Raw genomic sequence first — 12,318 nt, forward strand, 5'->3', positions numbered from 1 at the left:
GGTCTGGCTCGAGGATTTTTGAACCCCCCTGAACCTAATCCTGTACTCCTCAGTTGAGAATCCAAAGCCCTCAATCAGGGAAGCCTTCATGAGGTCATAGGATTCTGCATCTTTTCCACAGAGTGTGAGGAGTCTATCCATACACTTTCCAGTGAACATTTCCCAAAGGAGAGCACCCCAGTGAGATTTGTTTACTTTTCTGGTTGCACAAGCCCTCTCAAAAGCTGTGAACCATTTAGTAATGTCATCACCATCTTCATATTTTGTTACAATCCCTTGGGGGATCTTTAGTATGTCAGGAGAATCTCTGACCCTATTTAAGTTGCTGCCACCATTGATGGGACCTAAGCCATCTCTTGTCTTTCCCTTTCTATGGCTAGGAGCTGTCTCTCCAAAGGCAATCTTTTGGCCATCCTGGCTAGCAGGAGGTCATCTTCATTGAGACTGCTCTCAATACTTCTGGAGCTGTTGGACTCTCCTGTGAGAGAAGCAACATCTCTGACTATCACTTCTGGAGTCAGGGTTGGAGAAACCCTGTGCTCCCTATCTAGGACTGGAGGTGGGAGATCCTCCATATCACTAGTATCCCCCTCTGTGAGGCCATCATCAGAGGGGTTGTTTTTAGCAAACTATGCCAAAAGCTCCTGGAGCTGTACTTTGGTAGGGTTTGAACCAGTTTTTATCTTTTTGATTTTACAGAGAGACCTTAACTCTGACATCTTAAGATGCAGGTAAGGGGTGAGGTTGAGTTCCATCACAATCTCTTCTGTAGTAGACATTTTGGGGGCCATTCCGACCCCGGCGGTCAAGGACCGCCGGGGCCGGGGATGCGGGAGCAGCGCCAACAGGCTGGCGGTGCTCCTCAGGACATTCTGACCGCGGCGGTTCAGCCGCGGTCAGAACAGGAAAACCGGCGGTCTCCCGCCGGTTTTCCGCTGTCCTGCAGAATCCTCCATGGCGGCGCAGCTTGCTGCGCCGCCATGGGGATTCTGACACCCCATACCGCCATCCTGTTCCTGGCGGGTCGCCCGCCAGGAACAGGATGGCGGTATGGGGTGTTGTGGGGCCCCCGTAAGAGGACCCCACTTTGTATTTCAGTGTCTGCTTTGCAGACACTGAAATACGCGACGGGTGCCACTGCACCCGTCGCACATACCCACTCCGCCGGCTCCATTCGGAGCCGGCTTCCTCGTGGGGAGGGGTTTCCCGCTGGGCTGGCGGGCGGCCTTCTGGCGGTCGCCCGCCAGCCCAGCGGGAAAGCCAGAATGGCCTCCGCGGAGCGGCCATATGGCGGCTCCCTCCAGGCGGGCGGCTCCCGCCGCCCGCGGGGGTCAGAATGACCCCCTTTGTTTCTAAAAGTTGGAATACTTTTTAAGAATCTAAAACTATCTCTAGAACTTAATTCAAACTTTTACAAAACTTTTAAACTCTAAAAGAAATGCTAACAGGGACTAACACAAGGCCCTAGAAGGACTTTTAAAAATTTAGAAAAATAGCTCAAATTTCAAAAATCAGTTTCTATTGACAATTTTTGGAATTTAGTCGTGTGATCAGGTATTGGCTGAGTAGTCAAGCAAATGCAAAGTTTTGTACCCCACCGCTGATACACCAATGTAGGAAGTTGGCTCTGTATGTACTATTTCAAAGTAAGAAATAGCATGCACAGAGTCCAAGGGTTCCCCTTAGAGGTAAGATAGTGGCAAAAAGAGATAATTCGAATGCTCTATTTTGTGGTAGTGTGGTCGAGCAGTAGGCTTATCAGAGGGTAGTGTTAAGCATTTGTTGTACACACACAGGCAATAAATGAGGAACACACACTCAAAGACAATTCCAGACCAATAGGTTTTTATATAGAAAAATATATTTTCTTAGTTTATTTTAAGAACCACAGGTTCAAGATTTACAATCAATACTTCAAATGAAAGGTACTTCACTTAGGTATCATAGGAACTTTGAATCAGCAAAATAGCATGTAGAGTTTTGGAAAAAATGGCAATAAGCTTTTTTTAAACTGGACACTGCAAATTTCAACAGATCCTGGGGGAGGTAAGTATTTGTTAGTTTTGCAGGTAAGTAAACCACCTACAGGGTTCAAAGTTAGGTCCAAGGTAGCCCACCGTTGGGGGTTCAGGGCAACCCCAAAGTTACCACACCAGCAGCTCAGGGCCGGTCAGGTGCAGAGGTCAAAGTGGTGCCCAAAACACATAGGCTTCAATGGAGAAGGGGGTGCCCCGGTTCCAGTCTGCCAGCAGGCAGGTACCCGTGACTTCGGAGGGCAGACCAGGGGGGTTTTGTAGGGCACCGGGGGGTACACAAGTCAGCACAAAAAGTACACACTCAGCGGCACAGGGGTGGCTGGGTGCAGAGTACAAACAGGCATCGGGTTTGCAATGGAGTTCAATGGGAGATCCGGGGGTCTCTTCAGCGAAGCAGGCAGGCAAGGGGGGGCTCCTCGGGGTAGCCACCACCTGGGCAAGGGAGAGGGCCACCTGGGGGTCGCTTCTGCACTGGAGGTCAGATCCTTCAGGTCCTGGGGGCTGCGGGTGCACTGTCTTTACCAGGCATCAGGTACTTAGAAGCAGGCAGTCGCGGTCAGGGGGAATCTCTGGATTCCCTCTGCAGGCGTCGCTGGGGGAGGTTAACTCTGGATACTCACAGGGTCACAGTCGCTGGGGAGTCCTCCCTGTAGTGTTGGTTCTCCGCAGGTCGAGTAGGGGGCGCCGGGTGCAGAGTGGAAAGTCTCACGCTTCCGGCGTGAAGTGTGCAGTCCTTTAAAGTTTGTTTCTTTGTTGCAAAGTTGTTTCTTCTTTGGAGCAGAGCCGCTGTCCTCTGCAGTTCTTGGTCCTTTTAGGTGCAGGGTAGTCCTCTGAGGCTTCAGAGGTCGCTGGACCCTGGGGGACGCGTCGCTGTTGCAGTTTTTCTCGAAGTGGGGAGACAGGCCGGTAGGGCTGGGGCCAAAGCAGTTGGTGTCTCCGTCTTCTCTGCAGGGCTTTAGGTCAGCAGTCCTTCTTCGTCTTCATGTTGCAGGAATCTAGTTTCCTAGGTTCTGGGGAGCCCCTAAATAGTGAATTTAGGGGTGGGTTTAGGTCTGGGAGGGCAGTAGCCAATGGCTACTGTCCTTGAGGGTGGCTACACCCTCCTTGTGCCTCCTCCCTGAGGGGAGGGAGCCACATCCCTATTCCTATTGGGGGAATCCTCCAAAACCAAGATGGAGGATTTCTAAAGGCAGGGGTCACCTCAGCTCGAGACACCTTAGGGGCTGCCCTGACTGGTGGGTGACTCCTCCTTGTTTTTCTCATTATCTCCCCTGGACTTGCCGCTAAAAGTGGGGGCTGTGTCCAGGGGGCGGGCATCTCCACTAGCTGGAGTGCCCTGGGGCATTGTAACACGAAGCCTGAGCCTTTGAGGCTCACTGCTAGGTGTTACAGTTCCTGCAGGGGGGAGGTGTGAAGCACCTCCACCCAGAGCAGGCTTTTGTTTCTGTCCTCAGAGAGCACAAAGGACCTCACCACATGGGGTCAGAAACTCGTCTCTCAGCAGCAGGCTGGCACAGACCAGTCAGTCCTGCACTGAACAATTGGGTAAAATACAGGGGGCATCTCTAAGATGCCCTCTGTGTGCTTTTTTTAAAGAAATCCAACACTAGCATCAGTGTGGGTTTATTATTCTGAGAAGTTTGATACCAAACTTCCCAGTATTCAGTGTAGCCGTTATGGAGCTGTGGAGTTCGTTTTTGACAAACTCCCAGACCATATACTTAATATGGACACACTGTCCTTACAATGTCTAAGAATAGACTTAGACACTGTAGGGGCATATTGCTCATGCAGCTATGCCCTCACCTGTGGTGTAGTGCACCCTGCCTTAGGGCTGTAAGGCCTGCTAGAGGGGTGACTTACATATGCCACAGGCAGTATTTTGTGTGCATGGCATCCTGAAGGGGATGCCATGTCGACTTTGCCATTTTCTCCCCACCAACACACACAATCTGCAATGGCAGTGTGCATGTGTTAGGTGAGGGGTCCCTTAGGGTTGCACAACATATGCTGCAGCCCTTAGGGACCTTCCCTGGTCACAGGGCCCTTGGTACCACTGGTACCTTTTACAAAGGACTTATCTGTGTGCCAGGGGTGTGCCAATTGTGGAAACAATGGTACATTTTAGGTGAAAGAACACTGGTGCTGGCAGGGTTAGCAGGGTCCCAGCACACTTCTCTGTCAAGTCAGCATCAGTATCAGGCAAAAAGTGGGGGCTAACTGCAACAGGGTGCCATTTCCTTACAAACAGTGAAACCACCTCACAAAAATAATCCACACCAGGTAAGAGAATTAGAGATTAATTTACCTAACAAAGCCAGACCACAATTACAAACATCTAACAGGTAGAAGTCGAGATATGGATTTTTAAATAATATCTGCAATTGTAGTGCTTAAAAGCTTAAAGCGCTGATCAGGACTATCTGATCCCTCTAGACCGGGGTAAATCCAAAGCTTAGTCTGACCACGATGGAGCACAGGCCAGCTAGACGGTCCAACCTTTTCCCACTGAAACAGTACTTTGTGTGGAGTGTTGATGTAGAAGATTTGAAGAGAGGAAGGGACAATGTGAACATGATGTGTCGGTTCCAATCAGTGCACTCAGGGATGCATCATCATCGAGCAGGGCAGTTATTGATGGAATGTCCTTGAGGTGTGGCGTTCCTTTACGATGAAGGCAATGCGTTGTCATCGAGCTGTGTAGCCGGCAATGCGAAGGTGATGCGTTGGGACTGAGGGTGATGCACCGGTTCTGAGCCACACAGTTGGCTGCAATATACTTGTCCTCAAGATCAGCAGTGATGCATCAATGTCAAGGAGCGATGCAGTGGTTGGCCAGTGACTATGATGCATGGATTTCTGTAGAAAATATCTGCAGAGCCCACTTCCAAGGGTCCAGGAATGGTTTGGCACCGCTTGGTAGGGTAGGGTTTGCATTTGTCAGAGTCCAGAAGCTGTAGCAGAGTGGAGTGAAGTCTATGATGTCCCTGAGACTTCAGAACAGGAGGCAAGGCAACAAGTCCTTGGAGTCACTTTAGTTCTGGGGATGTAGAGATGCAGATCTAGTCCTTGTCACTCCCAGGCACGGAGGGCAGTAGGCAGCAGGGCAGGCACAGCAAAGCAGGAGTCCAGCAAAGTCAAGCAGAGTGACAGTCCCTTCAGCAGCACAGCAGTCCTTCTACCTGGCAAAATGTTCTCAGGTCCAGAAGTGTACTGATTTGGTAGGATTAAAAGTCCAGTTTTAATACCCAGTGGTGCTTTTGAAGTGGCGGTGACTTCAAAGAGAGGCCTTTGAAGTGCACAAAGTCGAAAGACCACATGCACTGTAGCACTGGTCAACAGTGGTAAAGTTCCCAGAGTCCTAAAGCCAGCAAAAACAAGGTCAGTAGACAAGAGGTTAGAAGGCAAAAAAGTCAGAAGAAACCACATGAAGGATGCCAGGTCTAACACCCCTTAAATGGTAGACTTTAAGTCACTAATCTGAAAATGCCACTTTTAGGATGTTGGCATTTTCTGGTCCTAACAATTTGGTTCCTGTTACATGGATCACACAACTGCATGTAGGTGGCAGTTGAGCTCTGTGTATTGGTCCCAGACTATGAGACAAAAGGAAAATAGATGCTGGCAGGATGAGCCATCTCTGACTTGATGAAGAGAAGAGCTGTCCCCTACCACACTTGCACATCACAAAGGCTCTGCCTCAGCACCCTCACTAAGGATTTCACACCAGCCTATTGTGCCTTGAGCCAAGCTTGGATTAGGCCAGGGGGTCAGGAATTTCCAAACATCTCTGGGGATGGAAATCTAGAGAACCTCTTCCAACTTCAAAACTAGTACCAAGTATAAATAATGGACCCTCAGACCCAGCTCTTCTGTATACCTCTTGACCTGTGGGAGATCCAGAAGGGCTGCTGTGCTTCTCTGCTGCAAGAACTGCTACTTTGCTTCCAGGCTACTTTGCCTTCCCCCTTTGCCTGCTACCCTGCTGCCTGAGTGAGAAGGACTGCACCTGTATCCCGAACCCAGGACCACCAGAGTGGCTCCAAGGGCTAGTTGACTGGCCTCCTGATCAGAGTCTTAGGGACAGAAAAGTCTTCAACCACCTTGAACTCAGCACTTGAACTTCATCTCTTGTGTTTCTTGTCATTCAAGTGGTGCCTCCCCAGTCCTGGACCCGTGTAAATGGCCCTGAAGGTGCTCTGCCAGCCCAGCTGTGTTCTTTGGGGCAGAACCGACATACAGTGACACATCCCCTCGCATCTCCTCATTGGAACGTCTGATGCTTTCCGATGCAAGATCTCGCATAACAGCTCCTCAGAACCACTGCTGCTCGATTCATCCCGATACAGGACTTCTCAAGGCAAGCCCTCGCATCGCAGTTCCTTAGAACCAATCATGTGAAATACAACCTTGACACAGGACTTTGCATCACAAGTCTTTGATGCAGAACCTCGCACTGCAAAGCCTGATGGAAGGCTTCATCGGAATTGTCATTGCACGATTCACCCCTGATGCAGGAACTCACATTGCAGCCTCTTTGGAAGTGCTACTTGCAATGTAACTTTGACGCGCAATCACGCAAACGTCTGCAACCAGGATTTCCTGCATCAGGGTCCCTGTAACCAGCCCACACATTATCACGGTTGGCCTGAACATTTGACTTTGTCCAGGTTTGGAACCACCAGATAACAACAGTTGGTGTTTTGTGCTTCTAAGCATTGTTTTCATCCAAAAGTTTAAAACAGCATATCTCTGGCTCTACTAATTTAGGTTGTTATTGTTTTCAGCTATAAGCCTCACTGCTTTGAGCCAAGCTACCAGAGGATTTAGCACAGGTTAATTTGAGGGTTGCTTCTGTTTCACTAGTAACCCAGTTTCCTACAAGATACATATATGAGCAGCAAAGAATAATGATGTCCCAACATCCATGACAGTATTTTCACACGGTGTATCCAGGGCTCATTAGGCAGGTTTAGATGTTCATAGCATAGAATACAGCAATTAGGGCAACTATGTTACATGTTGTTTTTGCATCCAAGCAACAGGAGCCCTGTGCAACCTTTCTGTTATCATAAAAATTATTGCCAGGCATATGGAAATGCTGATGGAAGGTGGGTATGGGACAAGATAATTGCCGGGTCCTAAAGTAATTAGAGCACCTTGTAATTATAGAATACTGGGGATTAGTTCCTTTCAACTTAGAACAGACTACTGTGCAGTGAAATGTGAGAACAGTGACTACTCAAATTTTTCAATAAGAGTGAATGGTGAAGCTGGCTCTTTTAAAGGGGATGGAAAGTGTTAGTTTGTCAGTGGACACACAAAGGAGTTTTCAAAGACAGAGGTGGGAGTGCATCTGGATATTAAAGTAAGCACTGTTTTAAATTTATACTGACAGGTGCAGAGAAATGAGACATAATGGTCTTAAAGTTAGGGTGGTTTGTGAGATTCAGCCTATGAGTCATAGGTCTTTCAAATGTGTGTGGAATGGTGAAGTAACTGGGAGCCATTGATCCTATAAATTAAAGCATTCAGGAGTTCAGGGTACCTATGGGTAATTGGAACCATTTTTCCACATAATGGGAATGACAAGCAATCAGTATCCAATGTCTACAACACGTCTAGAAGCAAGAGACTCTTTTAAAATTTGCATGAAATACCATGCACAAATAATTAAAGCAGAGTCTATGTGGTAAATAAGTAACATTGGTAGGTGCAGTAGCCTTTGGATGGTGCAGCAACCATTTAAAGTTAAAGAGTGGGTAAAGCTACAAGATAAAGTAAGTAGGTATAAGGGTTAATCGAATTTGAAAATGACTGGTAGCTGGTAAGGAGACTCATCTGAAGGCCAGAATACTCCAAGCACTGGCAGACTGCTGGTTCACCTTCCATTCAGGACAGAGAATAGGCTTTTTGCAAAGAAACCTTATCTACAATTTGACTGCTCAGATTTAACTTTGTCAGAGGATTGTATCTTGAATACCCTCTAATTTGTGTATTCATATAAATGCTGGTGTGACATAAAACTTATTGCCCACCAGTCAACATTCACAACATAACTCATGAACAAAAGTATGAAAATGTTTATAGAAGGCCAGGTCCAGCAAATGATTATATTGCTACAGAGTAAACCAACCAAAGTTCCAAAAGATTAATGACACAGCAAGATATTAAGTTCACAGATAAAAGAATCAGCAATGCAGTATCGTAATGTCTGATAGAAAGCATCCTACAAAAAAAAAAACACAGACCAAAGCAAAAGAAATCTATCAAAAGGAGCTCTGTTGAAAAACAGGAAAGTCCCCTACCTTCCTATAAAACAACACTCACATGACTAACAAGTGCAGACTAGGTTCTAATTTACATTGCTAGTACTATAGCATAACAAGAACCTATATAAAGGTGACCTGGCCTGCATTATAGGCACCACCCTTTATCGGCTCAAACTGTCTAAACAAGTATTGGCAATGCCAGTAGATCTGGCTTTAAAGGAAAGTTGTTTAGTAATATTAAGCCTTAAAAGTAAAAGCATGGGAGTGGATCTGTATTTGTTTGGAAGCAAAGAACTATAGAATAATATTGGCACAGGCCAAAAGTGGATGCACTGTCAAGCCAGAGCTAAACATCAGGTTTATGTTCCTTCTCCTCCCATCTGTGCCCCTGCCAGAAAAAAAACACTATAACGTATCTGAATATCTAAGATACTTTGTTAGCAGTACAATGTTATGTGTGTGCCTCTAAGAGTTCAAGCTCAGGCAGCTGGATAAGTGAACAAAATAATCATATGTGTGTGAAGGGCAAGCACTTTTGTGTGGAAACACGCAACTTAAGTCCCCATCAAAATGTACTTCTGGTTCCCAACATGTGGTTGGAGCCAAAGCCTCTCTATAGTGATGCTCACATCATTGTTTGATGACAGCTATCCTAAAATCTATGATCCTATAAATCAGTATTTATCTGCACATTCTGCTACATTTAGGTGTAATGCCCCTCTTCTTTGCTCATTCATGTTACAATAGGGCTATAGGTATTTGCTGAGTGTCCAGATGTAAGAATTTTAGCTCAGATGTTTCATAAGTAATTCTTAAAAAATGTCATTGTAAAAACATCCAGTACATGTCCATCACATCCGTGAAGTAAACATTTGTATTGTATTTTTCAAACATGCAGGTCTTTCAATGGCTTGGATTGTGCGCCCTCCTGAAAAAGTTGTAAGCGGAAAAGAGTTCAATGTAACATATTCACTTACAGTAAATGACCAATTTTATGAGAAAGCCGTCAAAGCTAAAATATTTCAATTCAGGTATGTAACATTTATTTCAACTTGTTAATTTGTGATGGGATTCCCATAAATATTCTTAAATGCAAGAGTCCAAATACAAGATCTAGGGGCAGATGTACTGAAGGCTTTGGGAAGCTTGTAAAATTCCAAATTTTGCCACCACAAAACCCCTTTTTCCTGTACACTAATCCCATTTTATAATTCAGAAAAGTTTTTTCTGGAATAGAATTTGGGTTTCTGACCAATACTGAATCCCCTAGCCACCAATGACCAGCCCTCCATACCCTCCAATCCTACTTTTCCCTGTTCTTGCCCTGTCATGCCTGTGTCCTGCTCTTATTGGTCTTGTACCTCCTAGTAACCCTGATCCTGACAAATGGATTGGTTGGTTTGCAAAATAAAATACTAGCTGCAAAATGTCAGAGTGCAATTTGCGACCATGTTTTGTGACCAGTAAGTTGGTACATCTGGCCCATTATCCTCTTCTCACCGAAAGATACCACATGAACACTCTTACATGAAGGTGTGGGTATAGAAGGTGGTGACGAATGGGCATTTATAATAACAAGGTATTTTGTTTGATGAATATATGATTAGCAACAGATTTACAATAACAGAAAAAGTGAAGAGAATCAAACAGTAACTGTTTGAAATGGGTTTTCTGGTTGACAGAGGTGTGCACCCTGATCAAGTAGGAACCACAATCGTAGTCAGGGTAAGACACAGACACACCCTGAATTAACCTGCGCTCACCCTCTAGTAGCCTGGCACAGAGGAGCCAAGCTTAACTTGACGCAATGTGTAAAGTATTTGTGCAACACTTCAAAAAGTAAAACAGTGAAAACACCACGCAGAAATATGCCCCACCTGGTTGGAAAACATAGAAGTTAATTTAATAAATAAAACAAGACCAAAATAACAAAGATCCAATAAGTAGAACTTGAGTTATTAATTTGTAAAGAATTAACTGTAAAAAAGTGCTTAGAAGCTCCAACCGGGGCTATCTGGGCGTGCCGGACGAGGACAAAGTCAAAACTTCAGGGCGACAGCGAGGGAGCGCAGGCCAGCTACAGGGACCCAATTAGGCCCGCTAAATCAAAGTTCTTGAAATCCTAGTAGGGGGAGCATTACACTGGTTCCGAACCATGCCGTCAAGGAGATGTGTTGATTTCCCCATACAGTCGAAGACATACATCGAAATACTCCACGATGTGGTGGTAATACGTTGGCACCCAAATGCAATGGATTTCAGTTGTTACTCACCCCAGACAAGTGATCAGAGACAGACTGCATGCATGTATGGCTAAGAGCAAGAAAGTTCCAATTTTCTAAAAGTGGCATTTTCAAAATTGTAACAATAAATCCGACTTTACCATCAGAGAGGATTTATCATTACAATTCCATATGTACTAAACATGATAGATCAATCTCCTCCCAATAAGGAATTGCAGCTTATTAAATGTAATAAGAAATCCCCTGTGGTATCCTATCGGAGGGGTAGGCCTCACAGTAGTGAGAAATGAATGTAGGTATTTTTCACTAGCAGGACTTGTAAAACTGAAAGGTACATGTTTTGCCTTTTAATTACATGGCACTCTGCCTTATGGGCTACCTAGGGCGCAGCTTAGGGTGACATATATATAATAAAAGGGAGTTTAAGACTTGGCAAGGGGTTTTAAATGCCAAGTCGGCATCGGAGTGTGACACTGCATTCAGGTGGCAATGGCAGGCCTGGGACATATTTAAAGGGCTACTTAAGTGGTTGGCACATTCAGTTCTGCAGGCCCACTAGCAGCGTTTAATTTATAGGCCCTGGGCACATGTAGTGCACTTTACTTGGAGCTTATAAGTAAATTAAATATGCCAATTATATATATATAAATCAAACCATGTTATGGGAGTGAGCACAAGCACTTTAGCTCAGGTTAGCAGTGGTGAAGTGCACAGATTCCTAAGACCAACAAAATGAATATAGGAAAACTGGAGGCAAGAAGGCAAAATGTTTTGGGGGTAGACCACCCTAAAGCTGACAGGTCTAACAGTTAACAAGTAGGTTGGGAGAGTGTCATATATTTATTTAATCACCTTGATTCTGAATAACTTTTATTCTCTTGTACCATAGTCCATTTAAGTGCCTTATGCAGTTCTTTCCAACTCAGGTCCTTTGATGTTCTCCCCTATTTAAATACTATAAACTTTGCAATCAGATGGCAACTAATGATAGTGACTTTTTTCTTTTATGTACCACCCATAGCTGATCCTCTCCATTGACTTTTCCTTTTTTCACTCTGAGAGATAATAAATAATAATGTCCAATACTGTTTGATTCTATAACAGAGTATCAAAAGTCGCATAAGGGTTCCATAATCTATAAATGTAACATCACTTACTGGTGTCACATTCACAGGGAAGACAGTACCAAGAACGTACCTAAGGTTGAGCAGAATAACAAGAGTAAGAAGTCTCAAATGCACTCTACATCAGCACATTGCAGAATGCATGTTCAGTCAAAAGTGACTCTCCCTCACCAGTGGAATTTCTCGACCACTTCTGTGCTCACGATGACTCAGAGGGATTTTCTGAGGGTTGCAGTAGTGTTGAACGCAAGTGGTGGCAGCAGGGTTTCAGAATGATGCATGGCTCACTGGAAGTTAAACTCAGCCTTCCTCTTGAAGATAGAGCACCATGAATTATAATGGAGGGGCGAAGCTCGGCCTTATAAAATGCCCTTCCCAAGATGGTGGCCAGTTCATTGGCATTTATTGGAGTAGACCATTCCAAGAAAATACAGGCTTTCTTCCTGTGATGTTAGTTCCTGCTTTAGGCATGTAGAGGGCAGTGCTTGGAAGGGCATGATGTGTTGCAGTATATGTTATTCCCTGATTTCTTTCTTGCAGAATGCACATTAGCTGTACATTTTTGTCCTGGATTTTTTCTTCCAGCTGCTTGGATTTTTTTGGGGGGGGGGTATTCCATAGCTATGCCTTTGCTGCTTGCCTC

General features: G+C 45.3%; 1 protein-coding gene across 1 annotated transcript in view; it reads left to right on the top strand.

Annotated features, from left to right (window-relative positions):
* The window catches only part of LOC138293926 (atrial natriuretic peptide receptor 2-like), a 445,904-nt gene that overhangs the window by 89,400 nt on the left and 344,186 nt on the right, over positions 1–12,318 (top strand). The window contains 1 exon segment of the mRNA XM_069233205.1: positions 9,207–9,362. Within this exon segment, the coding sequence (XP_069089306.1) occupies positions 9,207–9,362 (156 nt within the window).

Source organism: Pleurodeles waltl, chromosome 4_2, assembly GCF_031143425.1.
Source record: "Pleurodeles waltl isolate 20211129_DDA chromosome 4_2, aPleWal1.hap1.20221129, whole genome shotgun sequence".
NCBI lineage: Eukaryota > Metazoa > Chordata > Amphibia > Caudata > Salamandridae > Pleurodeles > Pleurodeles waltl.